This window comes from Saprolegnia diclina, assembly GCF_000281045.1.
Source record: "Saprolegnia diclina VS20 unplaced genomic scaffold supercont1.60, whole genome shotgun sequence".
Taxonomy (NCBI): Eukaryota; Oomycota; class Saprolegniomycetes; order Saprolegniales; family Saprolegniaceae; genus Saprolegnia; species Saprolegnia diclina.
Window position 1 is genome coordinate 75,437 of NW_008246127.1, and position 15,359 is coordinate 90,795.

At 59.3% G+C, this 15,359-nt stretch overlaps 4 protein-coding genes across 4 annotated transcripts; 2 read left to right on the top strand and 2 right to left on the bottom strand.

The window, feature by feature from the left end:
- The first annotated feature begins 140 nt into the window (after window positions 1–140).
- Window positions 141–1,038, top strand: SDRG_13433 (hypothetical protein). The gene is made up of 3 exons (XM_008619522.1): window positions 141–304; window positions 355–366; window positions 414–1,038. The coding sequence occupies exons 1-3, from the start codon at window positions 296–298 to the stop codon at window positions 924–926; spliced, it is 534 nt and encodes a 177-aa protein (XP_008617744.1). The 5' UTR covers window positions 141–295; the 3' UTR covers window positions 927–1,038.
- A 176-nt stretch (window positions 1,039–1,214) lies between these two features.
- On the bottom strand, window positions 1,215–3,134 carry SDRG_13434 (hypothetical protein). The gene is made up of 2 exons (XM_008619523.1): window positions 1,901–3,134; window positions 1,215–1,857 (listed from the first exon to the last, which is right to left on the bottom strand). Exons 1-2 carry the CDS (start codon window positions 3,088–3,090, stop codon window positions 1,392–1,394), a joined length of 1,656 nt encoding a protein of 551 aa, XP_008617745.1. The 5' UTR covers window positions 3,091–3,134; the 3' UTR covers window positions 1,215–1,391.
- An 89-nt stretch (window positions 3,135–3,223) lies between these two features.
- SDRG_13435 (hypothetical protein) lies at window positions 3,224–12,003 on the bottom strand (the record flags this gene model as incomplete). Its single annotated transcript, XM_008619524.1, has 16 exons — window positions 7,476–12,003; window positions 6,821–7,429; window positions 6,085–6,218; window positions 5,815–6,040; window positions 5,511–5,770; window positions 5,310–5,460; window positions 5,085–5,267; window positions 4,916–5,042; window positions 4,497–4,870; window positions 4,386–4,454; window positions 4,253–4,339; window positions 4,023–4,196; window positions 3,890–3,982; window positions 3,742–3,843; window positions 3,611–3,698; window positions 3,224–3,555 (listed from the first exon to the last, which is right to left on the bottom strand). The coding sequence occupies exons 1-16, from the start codon at window positions 11,979–11,981 to the stop codon at window positions 3,224–3,226; spliced, it is 7,515 nt and encodes a 2,504-aa protein (XP_008617746.1). The 5' UTR covers window positions 11,982–12,003.
- A 574-nt stretch (window positions 12,004–12,577) lies between these two features.
- SDRG_13436 (hypothetical protein) lies at window positions 12,578–15,253 on the top strand. Its single transcript, XM_008619525.1, has 4 exons — window positions 12,578–12,651; window positions 12,692–13,044; window positions 13,093–14,817; window positions 14,861–15,253. Exons 1-4 carry the CDS (start codon window positions 12,630–12,632, stop codon window positions 15,194–15,196), a joined length of 2,436 nt encoding a protein of 811 aa, XP_008617747.1. The 5' UTR covers window positions 12,578–12,629; the 3' UTR covers window positions 15,197–15,253.
- The last annotated feature ends 106 nt before the right edge of the window (window positions 15,254–15,359 follow it).

Here is a 15,359-nt window from a genome sequence, read left to right on the forward strand (position 1 = left end):
ACAGAATAGGCCTGCAGCTGCGACCACGTTTCTCGAGTCGTCTCGACATTCGCCAGCATTCACGACGAACTCGCTGCAGAACGACCGCCTCTCCTCTTCGCGATGAGCAATCCTGCTCGTCGTCCAGCAGAGTGTGATCTGCCGACAGCGGCTTACCGCAGCGCCGTACCACGGCGTGGATCATCTCATCCAGGATGACGTGGGGAAGGGCCTACTCTGCAACGTAAACAATGGCCATGGAATAAACCCCCAGCCATCTGGTTTACATCCCGGATCTACTTCATACAAAGCTAGTATGGATGCGGTACGGCGCGCTCATGATAACCTGAACAGCTGCTTTCGCCGTGAGAGTAGGATGATGCGCAGGTAATATTCGCTTCGATCTTCTTTCCAAGACGAGTCTGCATTTCGAGATTGGCGCCCAAACGACCAACACAAGCACGATGATGTACCACCACTACTCGGAGGCGCCCTACTATGCCACCGCACCGCTGCCCGCGCACCCGCGAGACATGGTGCTCCTGCCGTCGATGCTCTTCCGCGACCATCTCGTGTCATCCCCGCCCTTTGAACAGTCACGTCGTGCGCCAACGACGTTTGCACTTCCGTCGATCAAGAGCCTTCTGTCCGAGCCCAGCATTGCCCCTGTCGAGGCAACGCCGGTGGTGCCGACCAAGCCGCGCTGGCGTCCGTCCAAGTACTGCACGGTCGAGGGCTGCGAGCGCGTTTCGCAGCGCAACGGCCTCTGCCACCGTCACGGCGGGAAGCGATCGTGCAAGGACCCGTCGTGCAATGCCAAGGACCGTGGGAACGGCTACTGCATCAAACATGGCGGCGGCCGCCCTTGTGACGTGGCCCACTGCGGCAAGAAGGCGCGGCGCCAAGGCATGTGCACGCAGCATTTTCGCCTCGTGAACACGCCGTAGAAGACTTGGCGCGCACTGTACATTACCACTAGTTCTATAGGCTTTCCTATGGTAGCTCGATTATTTAAGAAGCCGTTCGTCGGGCCACAATCGTATAGCCGATGATTCCAGACTTGTAGTGTCCAAGATGATTCCTACTACCTGCCTACATGGTTCAGGGCAGTTGCGTCGGAAGTTCAGAAGCCATGGGTCGCTGTGACCGTACACCTACCCTCCAACGATCCAGCGTACCATCATCCTATCCAGCGCCCCAGCTGGGTCGTCCGCCGGTGTGATCACACAACATCGTGCGCGTGACAGACACCCGTTTGCGCAGTTCGACCCGCAGACGAAGCTGTGCAGAAACGACGTTCTTGATTATTGCTACTACACACGTGGGTGCTTCGTGATCACGGTGCTCCGTCGCGTCGATGCCAACGCGGTTGCATATTGGTCCAGGGCCCAGCGTGAGCAACGACTGCATCATCAGGCACCGACGTGCGCCCGCAACTCCGACGGCGCCACGTAGGACACATTCATGCTGGGACGGTGCAGCACTTCCAGGAGCCCCTCGGTCGCGAACCGCTTTCCGACTACGATGCGCCACGTGTACCCAATGAGCTCGGCCTCCGTGAGCTTGACGCCCGGGCGCTCGGTCCAACGGTCATCAAGCATCACGTCGTCCGGCAACGCAGCCGCGAGGTCCGTGGCGACCGCCGTTGCCGCCGACTCGGTGTCCTTGCCGACACCGATGACGACGGCCTTGTACGGCGCGATGGCGTCCGGCCACACGATGCCGTGCTTGTCATGAAGGCTCTCGACGGATGCGGCCATGAGGCGCGTGACGCCCATGCCGTAGCAGCCCATGTCCATGTTCTGCGCCTTTCCGTGCGCGTCGAGGTACGTCGCACCGAGCGCCTTGGAGTACTTGTCCCCAAGGTAAAACACATGTCTACCAGACAAGCGTCATGAATGACATCAACCGGCGTTCGTACCCGACTTCGATGCCCCGTTTCTCGACGAGCTTGCCGTGCTCGCAACACGGGCACCCATCGTGCTCTTTGGCCAATCGAAAGTGACCCGAGATGGCGTTCTGGGCCGCGAGGAAGTCGGCGAGACCGCCCGACGGCGCAACGCCGGCGTCGACAAAGATGGAAGGGGACGGCAGCGCCAGCGCGCACTCGACATGACCCGGCTTGACTTCGACAAGACCATCGACGTCGTCAATATGGTCCTTGAGCGAGAGCGGGTTCACCTCGCGACCTTCCGGCGTCAAGATGACAACGAGCTGTGTCTTGTTCTCGGCCAGGAAGAGCGTCGGAGTGTAGCCATGTGCCGACGCCACGAGGTCACCTAGCGACGCGATCGGCGCCGAAATGCTCGACGCTGGCAGCACACCGCGCGCCTTCTCGACGTTGGCCGCGTACGTGCACGACGAGCACGACAGGAGCGCGTCCTCGCCAAAGCCCGAGAGCACGTGGAACTCGTGCGAGAGGCTGCCACCAATGTTGCCCGTGTCGGCTTCGACCTGCGCAATCGGCAGCTGAAGCTTTGCCAGGATCTTGTGGTAAGCGTCCACCATGAGGTGGTACGTCGTCTCGGCGCCGGCGCGGTCAACGTCAAATGTGTAGGCGTCCTTCATCACAAACTCCTTGGCGCGAAGGAGGCCAAATCGCGGCCGGATCTCGTCACGGTACTTGCGCCCGATCTGGTACAGGCGCAACGGCAGAAGCTTGGGCGACGAGACGGTCGAGGCAACGAGCGATGTGAACACCTCTTCGTGCGTCGGGCCAAGGCAGTGGGCGACGTCGCGACGGTCCGTCACGCGGAAGAGCTCTGGACCGCTCGATTCCCACCGACCGGTTTCCTGCCACAGATCGGCCGTGAGGAGGCAGGGCATACTCAGCTTCGAGCACTTGATCGCATGCATGTGCGTGTCGATGATGGCTTCAAGCTTCGCGAGCGACCGGCCTGCAAGCGGCAGCATCATGTAGATGCCGTTCGATGTTTTGCGGATGAAGCCGGCGCGGACCAGCAGCTGATGGCTGGGGATGGCTGCGTCGGCCGGAATCTCCTTCGTCGTCGGAATGAACGTGGCACTGCGGAGAGCAAGTGCTGGCGCTGTCGAGAGCGAGCGCGCGGACGTCAAGGCGCGGCCAGGGAGGCGATGGACGCTGCGCCACATGCCACCGATCTTGACCACGAACCGAAAAGACGCTCGGTGTCGAACACTTATCCGGATGACACTCATATCCGGATAATGGATATCAAACGAGCAACTCTACTTCTCAAAAACAAGCCTTCGATTGTACTTGGGGCTACCAAACCGCGCCCATTTCGTGTTCAAAGAGTGCTGCCTTGAGCTGTGCAATCTCTTGGGCGGCGTTGGTCGCAATCACGCGCAGTTGGTCCTCTAACACTCGCACCCGCACCCCGAGCACGTTATTGTCGTCAGTCGAAGGTGGGCTTGACAGTGTCGCTGGGGTCTCCGTGTTGACGGCTTTGTCTGCGCGTGCCACGATGGCTGGCAAAAACGGCTTTGGCGGTGGGGGTTGATCCCGAATGCTGTCGCTGGAGGCCTCGCCGTTGGCCTGTCGAGGTGGTCGTAATGGTGGAACCATCGGTTTGGTCGCCATCGTCCGCGCCGAGTCTAGTCCTGGTTGATGGGCACGGGCGGATGCGATATGGTATCTAGAACCTCATACTGTTATCGGACGTGAACAAGACAATGTTGTAGTACGTGGCTTGCTCCTTCAAAAAGGCGTTTTCGAGACGCAGGCGAAAAATCTCGGCCTACACGACGCGTCATTTCTCATCGGCGCTCAAGGCCGCGCACATGAACATTCGGGCCAATTGAGTTGGCCTTGGCTTCGGCAAGCTTGGTGTCGACGAGCTTCTCGAGCTTGGCGATGACGCTCTCTTGCGTACTAATGGTTTGCTAGCGAGCTATGAGCCCTGCGACTTTCGTCATCAAGTCACCTTACCTTGTACACGCTAATTTTTTGCATTTCGCGCTGGGATTTCTGAACGTAGGCTGCTTGTGCGACGTGGGCAGCTTCCATTTCGCGGTGCTTGGTCTATCGCAGCGTAAAGCCGACTGTGTGAGGTAGCGAGGACCTGGACGGCCAAGAGCTCGGCTTCAAAATTGCGGCAAGCGAGAAGCTTCTGCGTGAGGTCGCGATGGCTTTGGTCGAGGTCGTTGTACTTGGTTTGGAGCTTCCGGTAGTGCTGCGCTAGCAACGGCATGTTGCTGGTCGTGAGGCGGTTGCCTTCCAAGCATAGCTGCAGCTCCTACGAACGAAAAGCCATGAATGCGACCCCACCTTCTGATACGACTCTTTGTCCACCTCTTGTTGGCGCTGCTCGAGGGCTTCGTAATTGTTGATTTTGACCTGAAGCGTCTGCAGTAGCTGGTCCTTCCTTTGCAGCGTTTTCTACGAGTCATCGTGAGCTGACATGAAGTGCCACGTTTCCAGAGACTCGAAGATCTACGATTTCCGTGCCGCAGGTTCGAAGTGCTTGCGTCCGCTTGTCCATCTCCACGTGCAACTACATACTTTCGTTCTCGACGATACGATGCAACAATAAAACCTTCTCGATGGTGGCCTGCTTGGACCGTAGCTCCGTCGATAGCGTTTGCAGTTGATCTCGCATGTCGTCACGCGGTGTTGCGACCAGCGGCGGCGGCCCACTATCGCTCAGTGGAACTTTCTCTGACAAGTGGTCGAGGGGAGCGAGCTCCAAGATGCGAGGCTCTGGTATCCTGGTCTCGATAGCGCCGTCTCGGAAGAGCGACGCCACGACGCCAGAGATGCCTCCGGTGTCAACAACTGACGAAATCGGGTGGCGGTTGAGGCCTCTTGCGATCGCGCCCATCCACGCGTGTGTCTTGAGGATCGTTCGATTTGTGCACATGACGCGCTCGCTTCGAAAGGAGTCGTCACTGGTCCAAATACGGAGCGATGCTAGCCACGGAGTGTTGGCATGCGTGCTAGAAGCAGCTGCAGTACCGCGCAGGACGAGCGAGTAGGGCGCCGAGTGCATTTGAAGCGGAATGCCCACTGTGGTTTTCGCCTCGGACGAGGTTGCTCGCGGAGGCGACACAGTGACCGGAAGACTGCCTCCGACACATACCATCTATCCAAGCTTGCAGTGTCAAAACAAGTATTGATGACGTACCTCGCCCTTAAGATTTGGTGCGTACACCGAGCACTGGATCCGGAGTGCCAGCGTCGCACAATCAAACGTTATTGGGTACTGCCAGTGGTACGCACTGGCGTCCCAGCGACCTCCGGGGGTGAGGCGCCATGAAATAGGCTGCCAACTTCGTAGGGCATCGGCGGAATCAACGACGGGCGCTGGCTACTGGCACGTGAGCTCGAGTCGGGATATTGACGCACGTACGAGCGGCGCATCGACGGTCCTTGCCGTTCCCGCGGCACCAGCGTCCAAAATCTCGAGTCGGAGCCTCGTCTTGTCGTCAACGAGGCTTGGGTGCATTGCATTTGACCCAATGCTCTCCAACGTTAGTTCGGCCCGGTGCAGAGGAGGCCTCCTAGCAACCGATTGTTTGGAAGCTCATATCGGAAGATCAAGACGACGCACAGCAAGTGGGTTCGAAAAAACGTCACCAGGAGGCTCGCCGACGCGGCGAACGCGCTCGATGCTGGCGGCAGTTGCAGCTCCATCGACGCCTCCGAGTCCAACGGAAGATACTCGACGGGCATGGCTACTGCCGCGAGAAGCATATCTTGGCCATCAAGACTCTTGGCGATGATCTCGAGCACGACACCCCACACACCGCGGGTGCGCACACTGGACGGGACGTTGGCGGCAATCATCTCGTTGTAGATGGGCGATGCGCTCTAAGAACGTAGCATGAACGCCTTGTTGCTCCTCGCTGCGCTACCTGCTCGACAACGCGTGTTGCGCCGAACGGGGTGTAGAGCCCATCGTAGACCCGACGCTCGCCCGCGGGGCAGGTCCAAAACTCACAGGCCGTCGCTACGTCCAGCCGCCGAGTCGGTCGCAGCACGACAAATGTCGTCGGGGTAGGGTGTCCGAGGTGCTCGAATCCACGCCCGTAGTGTACAACAGCAAAGACGTTGTCGGTTGTCGCCGATGCACTAAACGGTCTAGCCACATTCGTCAATGCCACTGTTGGTTGCAGCGACTATACCGCGTTGTGGCTTTGATATCCTGCGGCGTCGTGCAAAACTCGGGACGAAACACCGCCGTGTCGGCGCTGGACAAGTCGAGCACCGGCGGCGCGATGGACGTGCACCGGGGCAAGGCTTCGAGTTTGGACGGAAGCTGAATTTCCGAGTTTCGGCGTCCGACAAGAGGAGGGGATATCTCGGCGACCGAGTTGCTTCGACTGCCCTCTGCAACTATAGGTGGAGTGTCGATAGATGGGCGGCGGGATCCATTGGAAGCCACTGGCGGGGGCGTCGGAGGCGGACCAGCCATTCGATTCGAGCGGTCCCTCGAAGGGTTGTCTGCCCCCGTGGTCAAGAGAGACGGCTCACTCATGCTGTAATGACGCGTTGGTCTTGAGCCAAGAGGACAGGCATGCAGCGCCAGGTACAGCTCGGTCAATCTAGCCGTTTTAGCAATAACGCCAGCTTGTGTTGAATTAACCAAACTTTATGAAACACTATGCCTGCGATAGCGTGTATCCTGGATGGCGGCGTAAATATGCATATTTGAAAAATGAGCCATGGGTGTCCTTGCGAGCATGACTTGTCACTCCGTGCCATGCGCACGTTCACGACCTTTCGATCAAGCCATGCACCGATACTAGTGTATTGGTCGAGGCGACATAATCAATCTGTGAGGGGGCAAGCATGCTGTAGCGATCGGTGCCATTGGGGTGCCTGGCTTAACCCTGGAATGGTCTTGGCTGCCTTCAACACGTGAACGCGCCACGACTTGCAGTCCAAAACGTACACGACACCGTGTGCGCCACGCAGCGTGAGCAGTCCGTCCATGACCGCGGAAGCTCGGTCGAGGTAGTAGACGCCATTGTGCGTGCGGTGGTCGTGCTTGAAGAGGTACGTCGCGCCCGCCGAGAGAAAGAGGCTGTGAGCCACGGGCGCTGGGGACACACCGACGCGCCACTTGGCTGCGGCCGAGAGTAGCACTTTGGACACGAGCACGAGACCAACGAGCGTCAAGAGGCGAGTGGCTTGGCCAATGTAGATGACGCCTGCATCGCACGCGACGTCAAAGTCCAGAGCCGTCGCAGAACAGCGCAGGTCAATCGCCACTCGGTGCTCAACGGGCGCCGTCGTTGTCAGGAGCGCGGCGATGGCCCACACGACCGCATTATGCACCGAGAGGTAGTACGACGTGTACTCGCGCGTGAGAACGAGCAAGAGATCGCTGATGATGGACGCAAGCCACGTGACCTCGTTGGCTGCGAGCACAAGCTTGTACCACGGGCGGTCGTCGTAAAAGACGCTGATGACGCCGGTAAAATGCAAGGTTGGCGACGCCGTAGAAAGCATGCACTGGCGGTGAGGCTGCGGAGACACAGGAGCGGGCGGCCGACCCACGCGACGCCCCGACGTGTCCGAATTTGAACATGTTGGTGCCTTCGACGTGGCCACAGCTCCGCAAGGCGTAGAAAACCACGAATGCTGCGATCGTGATCATTGTGAACGTCACGTAGATAAGACAGCCACGAGCGTACTGCGCCAAATTGACGGGCACGTCGTGAGCCTGAACGGACTCCCGGCGGGGGTCTTGGAGGTTCGTGAGGAGCGTTAGATTGTTGCCTGCGTCGCCTTGAAACGCTACAACTTCCCGCGCCCCAGCAACCCATTCGTAGAGAAAGAGCCACGCGAAAAAGCCAAACGCTGGCTCGTCCAGTAGCTTTGCGTGCAAAAGCTGCAGCGGCGGCGCGCCGTCGAGGTATCCATAGTTGATAAATCCAATCTCCAAACTTTGAAGAGCGTGGGTCACATCCACGTCCGGCGCTGCAGACGGCACGTACGTCGTCAGAAAGGCCTGCGTTTGACCGAGGTACGCTCGACACGCCTCATAGTTAGTTGGGTCGAACGCACACGAAGCCGATATGTTCATCGGAGTCGCCATCGCCGCTGCGACCACGTAGTGTTGTCGTGACGGTTCTATCCTGGCGAGGACTCCTGTTGTCGGTACGCATGGCTCGGCGAACGAAAACAGATTGTTGAGTCCAATGTCGACCGATGAGGGGTACGCGACGTCTGGGCACAGCGGCGAGGCGCCGAACGTGACGCCTCCGCGTCCGAGCCACGGTGGCGGTACGGGATACGACGAGTCCAGTGGGATAATATTGGCATACGCGATCTGGGCTGGCGTCGACAGCGTCAAACTCAAGCGAACAAGGTCCACGAGGTTTCGAACTGCGCCAAGCACCCTCTTCGGGACGCTGATGTAGAGCATATCGACGGATCCAAAGGGGCCGAGGACGTTTGTGAGCAAGCTGAAACCTTGCGAAAGCGGCAGCGAGAGCACAGCGCTATGGGCGAGAACGCTTGCAATCGTGTTGTTGCCATACGCAAAGACAGAACTCAATCGAAGCAGACTGCAACCGTTGATCGTGCTCGAGTTGTCGACTACCGCCATCAAGTCGTTGGCGAGGCCCCAGTACATTTTGAAACTGGATTGGCTCGAGAAGCGGTAGGACCCATTCTGGCGCTGAAGGGTAAGGGGATACACGAGACCATAGGCGTTCACAATCGAGTACATGCTGGAGACGCCGATGTGCTTGAAGTTTTGCCACTGTGTGTCGTAGTACGTGACGTTGGCGCGACGCCAGACGTCTGCTTCGTCGATCAAACTTCGGCGCGGCGTCGAGAGCCAATGGGCTCCGGCAATCGACCGCCGAAGCTCGGACGCGATACCGACGTCAAAAGCTTTGCCCCAGCATGCTGTAAATCTGGCTCTGTCCACATTGTGCACCAGCGATGCCAAGTAGACGGCGCCGTTGCTCGTCATGGCTCGACAGCGTGCTTGGCGGGTGCTGGTTGCGGCCATCTCCCACGTTTGATTCCAATCGACGTAGCAGTACGGGGTAAAGAGCCACGGCGCGTCACAGCCATCGATCGAGCGAAGGGCTTCGATGGCCACTTGGATCGAGGTCAAGACCGAGTGCTGCAGGCGAGCGCCATAGTTAGCCGGCGACGCCACGAATGCAACATCGGCGTCAAACGCCCCGATCAAATTGATGTGCTTGTCGTCCAGTCGACAGGACAGTGGCAGTGAAAGTCCAAACACGAGTTGCTCCGTGAGCCACGACGCGACAAAGGCGTGACCGCCCGTGACGTTGAACCCGCTCCAATAAAAGTTGTTGGACAAGTCTGTTGTCGCCACGTCCAGGTACAAGACACTGCCGCCGAGGGATATGAGCATGTGTAAAAGCCCAAGCACAGCCATCAACCGGCGCCAACGCCGCGACCGCGTTGTTGGCGCAACGACGTCGACATCCACGCGCTGCAACTGCGCGCTCAGCAGGTGCACCCCCGTCGGCGACGAAGAGCATTCAGGTACGAGGAGCCTCCAAAGCTTGATGTCAAAGAAGCACCGCATCGATCCGCAGGAGCAAAAGATGACACAGGCGAGCGCGCTTCCGACAGCGTCGAACGTCTGCGCTGCCGCAGCCGTTGGCAAGGGTTGAAGAAACATATGAGCGACCCCGGACAAGCGCAAACTGGGCTCGGCCAGCGGCAATACAGGATATACGACACGTTTCTGGAAGCACATGGCGGCCACGGTAACGCCGAAAACGACGACGAGCTGAATGCTCACGAGGTCCAGCACGCGTCGAAAGCGCCCAATGTGAACGATCCCCGAGTCGCAGTGGACTACATAATCCATGTTCTGGCTAGTGCACTGCCGGTTCAGCGTCGCGGTCGCTGCTACGGGCGATAGCACTTCGATGGCGACGACAATAAGCCACACGAGAAGGCTCGAGACGTGGCAATGCACGGCCGAAAGTCCCCGAGCAAACACAAGGACAAGTTCGTTGAGGACGTAGGTGACCCAGCACGCTTCACCCGCGAGGAGCATGACGATGTACCAAGGCCGGGGCGAGGGCTGGAGCTGCACGACGAACGACGCGTCAAGCGCGACTGACGACGTGCTTAATAGCAAAATGGCAGCAAGACCGCGAAAGAGACAAAGAGGCCGACCAACCCACGTCGCGCCAACCGTTCGGTTGAAGCAGACAAGGTTGCGTCCCACAATGTGAAAATCACGTTGGAACGCCAAGTAGAGAGTCCATGCACCCACGCCGCAGAGCGCCAACGAAACAATGAGCACGAGGTACCAGCCGACCTGCGTCGCGCTTTGCAACACTTGGCCAAGACCACTCGTCGAGTACTCGGTCGGCGCGTACGCGTTCGACATCAACACGAGCGAGCGCACGTCGCCTTCGAACGAGACGACCTCCCGGATGCCGAGAACCCACTCGCGGAGCAGCACCCAGCTCGCGAGTGTCCACGCCAAGTCCCCTGCGTCCAGAAGCGGCTGGTGCAGCATGGTCCATGTGCCATTGGGCGAGCGTGCGTACTGCATGTGCTCGAGACCCATGGCGACCACGTCGTTTGCGGCGGCTGCAAAGACGGATCGCGCCAAGTCGAGGCGCTGGCGAGCCCGCGAGGCTGCAGAGCAGTTCACACCAGCAGCAGCACACGCCGCGCTACTCGCGTCGGTCGCAACGACGCCGAACACGACTGCGGCGGGGCTCGGTGAGAGCCAAAAGGGCGTCTCTTGCGTGCACCCATCGAAGAAGTCGAACGACTGCTGCACGAACGATGTCGGCAGGCTCGAGACGCACATGGGGTTGCCGCCGTAAAACGTATAGTTGCGCCACGCAAGCGGTGTTGGCGTCGTCAAGGCGCCCGCCGGGATTGTGCGGTAGGCGGCGCTTAGGGCCCGGTCGACGCCGAGGCGGGGAACGAGGGCTGCCTGGAACGCATCAAAAGCGGCAATTCGCGACGCTGGCGGTACTCTGAAAAACGCATCCACCGACAGGAACGGTCCGAGCTCGTACTGGAAGAGCGCGGCTTGGGCTGCAAAGACGCCAGTGACATAGTTGGTACTCCATACTTCGACAGGGATGGCTGGCAAGGACGCACTTACGTTGGCGCCTACGTAGTTGGACGTGCCCCAGACCAAGCTCCGGTTGAGGCCCTGCATGACCCAGAGGTCGTTGAGCGGGATGAAGAAGAGATTTTGCGACGTCCATGGGCCCGTCACGCGTGAAAGACTCTTGATTGTTGTGCTCAGCTGCATCCCGAGCGAATTCTCAAGTGCGACCGTCTCGGTGACGCCGGTCTGCCACCGGTTCTGCCACTGCAGCACAAACCTTGAAATGTTGAATGACCGCCAGTACGCGATTTCGGCGTCGACACTCGTGTTTGCTCGAGCAGACGCGGTGGTCGTGAGCCAACGGCGACCGGCTTCGGTCTCTTCCAAGCCGAGCTGAACCGCAACGGTGAACGGCATGTTGGGCCCGGCCCAGATCGTCACAAAGTCATTCCAGTCGATGTTGCGCAGCGTGGCCTCCATGAACACGGCGCCATTCGTTCGGTACTTGGCGTCGCAGCGCGCGGCTCGCTCTGTTGTGTGGGCCACGGTGAAGGCTCGGTTGAAGTCGACGTAGCAGTGCTGCGTGTTCATGCGCATGGACCAGCTTGCGCTCAGGAGCCGAAGGTTCGCCACGGCGTACTCGATGGACGAGAGGTCGTGCAAAGCAAGCTGGCGGGGGTACGTCGGGTAGACATTCGTGACGGACGAAGACCCGTTGTAGCTCTTTTGCACACCAGACAAACAGTTTGTGATGGGAAATGTGGCTTCGGGCGTCGTCGCTAGGACTCGGTTTAGCACGTCGATAAGGAACGCCTGGTGACCGCTCAAGTTGTAGTCGGGCCACCACAGATCGTTGCGAAAGCATGGCGTCAAGTAGACGAGAAACCAAAGTCCGCAGCTCAGCGAAAAGAGGACGTAGACGCAGCCCACGATCGCCTCGAGACGGACCGTCCGGAATGGAGGCACCTTGGCGCGTTGCACTGGAGCTGGGTATATCATGCTCTGTCAATGTCACCGACACCAAAGCAAGGGCTCGAAACAGGTTTTATAACTGCTCGTGCCGTTATTCCTGCGCAGAGATCTGATATTCTGATGTTGTTGGCAGCGCGTCTCCAACTGCTAGCTCCAACGGCTTCGTGACGACGACCGATGATATCTCTGCGGGAACGAGCGGCCACAAAGCGCCGCCACCCACGCCGCTGCCTTGTCCTCAAGTGGGTTTTCCTCCTTGGGTGCTATCCGGGTGGACGCGGGACGTGGATGCCAACGACGGTCGCATGTCGCAGGCACGGCGGCTTCCTGTCTACTGTGTTGGTAACTGGGACGGGCAGCGCCCGGTGACGGCGACAACGCTGTCGTTGAGGCTGCCCTTGTTCTTTTGCGTCTCACTGCTCCTGCGAGCCTGGCACGGAGCAGCTGGGCGCCTTGAAGTTGGGCGACGTCCTGTCTCCCGCCACAGTACTTGCACGGCTACTTTAAATAAAGCGTCTCACCTTGTATCGCAATAGAATGGATTGAAGCATTAAATAGCTTACGTTTTCTATGTGGCATTGTCGGAAAGCCGCGTATTTTTATTCCAGAGTGGGTCAGATAGGGCAATGTGGGAGATTGCACATTTGCCGATTGGCGTCCAAGCAGCAGCAGGCGATGAAGTCTCCGGCGCTCTCTGGTTCGACTTGCGACCTGTGTCCAGGCTCATAGCGTCGTAGGTGTGACCCCGCGCGGCCACGTCACGCGGCTCTCGCTCCGGCGAGACGACGAGCATCCGTGGCAAAAGTCCCAGCCCTCGCTCACCGACTCGTGCCTCGGCTTGCCCGGTGCAACGGCCAAGAAGCCCAAGGCGTCGGCCTGGGAGTCGCTTGTGCAGAGCCTCATTTACGGCGTCATCAATTCGATCCTGACGATCCCATGCATGTACGGCTACGCCGCCATCATTTTCAGCCACTCGGACTTTACCACCTTCATGCCCGCCCTCGCCAAGCTCGTGCTCCTCTCGAGCGTCGTGCACCAAATCATGTTTACGACGCTGAGCTCGCTACCCTTTGCAATTGGCCAAGTCCAGGTACTATTGCCGACAACCATGAACATGTTGATCGATGTTTCTACCTAGGATGCCGGCCTCATCTTCCTCAGCGCCATGGCCACGTCCATCTGCAACACACTCGGCGAAGACGTGCCACTCGAAGCCAAGGTCACGACCGTCCTTGTCACGATCGGTCTCTCGACGGCCGCGCTCGGTATGACGCTCGTGGCCATTGGCAAGTTCAAGCTCGCGGGCCTCGTCTCGTACCTTCCGATGCCGGTCGTCGGCGGGTACCTCGCGTTCATTGGTCTCTTTTGTCTCTTTGCCGGCCTCTCGCTCTGCACGGGCCTCGTCATCAACGACTTTAGCTCGATGGCGCAGCTCGCGTCGTGGCATTACCTGCTCTTGTGCGCGCCCGGCGTCGCCGGCGGGTACCTCTTCCTCCACGTGAGCCAGCGCTACGACAACTCGTTTGCGCTCCCGAGCGTCATTGTTGGCGTCCCGATCCTCTTTTACTTTGTGCTCTACGGCTTTGGGTACAACCTCGAGGACGCGCGGTCGTTTGGCTGGGTCGCGCCGCTCGCGCCCGCAGCCGGCTTTTCCGAGATGCTCTCGCTCTTCTCGTTCGAGCACGTTCACTGGTATGTATTGCCGTCGCAGATCACGACGTGGGTCGGCATGACCTTTGTCGTCGCCTTCTCGTCGTGCCTCGATGTCGCCGCCATCGAGATGGACATGGGCGCGCAGCTCGACATTGACCACGAGCTCGCGTGCGTCGGGTGGAGCAACTTTCTCTCGGGCATCCTCGGCGGCTACACGGGCTCGTACATCTTTTCGCAGACGATCTTTACGTACCGCTCCAAGACCAACTCGCGCGTCGTCGGCATCTGCGTCATCATCTCGGAGTTTGCGCTCGTCGTGCTCCCAATCTCGATCATGAGCTACGTGCCTCGCTTCTTCTTTGCGGCAACGCTCATCTTTATCGCGATCGACCTCCTCCTCGAGTGGCTCGTGCACGTCTACCACAAGGTGCTCTTCCAAGAGTACCTCGTGCTCTGGCTCTCGTTCTTTGCCATCAACGCGGTCAACCTCGAGCTCGGCATGATCATCGGCATCGGCTTTGCCATCGTCAACTTCCTCATCGGCTACGCGCAGGTCAACCAGGTCCAGCGCGTGTACAAGTCGTCGACTGCGATCCGCAACTACGCCGCGCGCAGCGTCATCGCCGACAAGCGCGACTCGATCGTCGTGCTCGAGCTGCACGGGTACCTCTTTTTCGGCACATCGGTGCACATTGTCGAGGACGTCAAGAAGTTTGTGCGCGTCCTCAAGCCCGTGAACCCGTACGGGTCGCTCGTGAATCGACCGCTCGAGCACCTCGACGGCACGCCGCTCTCCCCCTCCGAGTCCAAGAACCGCCTCCCGACGCGGTATCTGGTCCTCGACTTCAAGCGCGTGACGGGCATGGACGCCACCGCGGCGCGCAGCTGCTTTATGATCCTTCAGGAGCTCTGCACGTCGCACAAGATTGACGTGATTTACGCCAACGTACTCCCGTCCGTCTCGCGCCTCCTTGTCAACAACGACATTGTCGACGAGACCGTGCTCTACCGCAACTGCGACGAAGCGCTCGAGTACTGCGAGAGCCACCTCATCTTGGCCTCGCGCACCAACTCATTCTTCCGCGCCGACGCCTCGCTCCCGCTCTTGCTCAACCGGTTCGTCGGTCTCCCCGACAACGCTGCCTTGTTTGAGCCGCTCGCGCCGTACTTTACCAAGCAGCTCGTCGAGTCGGACCACTACTTTTACCAGGTACGATCGATGCGCGCAAGAAGGAACACTCATGGCGTTGTAGATTTCCGAGCCGTCGCGCGCGTTTTACATTCTCGGCGCCGGCAGCGTCGATCTCTTTATGAACAAGGACGGTTCGGTCGACAATGGCGAGAGCGCGTCCTTGGCGCTGCTCGAGAAGGTGCACGTGGGCGCCATGTTTGGCGAAGTCGACTTTTTCGTGCAGCAAATCCGCCACCTCTCGGCGCGCGCGTCGAGCGACTGCACCGTCTTTTGCCTCACGCGCGACGCGTACGAGGCCATGAAGCTCGAGCAGCCGCGCCTCTACGACGAGCTCCGCGACGTGATCATCAAGAGCATGGCGCTCACGATCGGCAACAACAACTGGCTCGCGCTTTAACTCTCTTCCGCTTGATGTATACAACACAATATAGAGGTCGTCGTCTTTGTATAACCTCGTCTCTCGGTCAGTGCGATGACGCCGTCGATGGCAAACGTCGTCTCGGTCGAGGACACCGTCGGCGAGCCTCAACTGATTATCTCGTCGCAGAAGAAACGAAGAC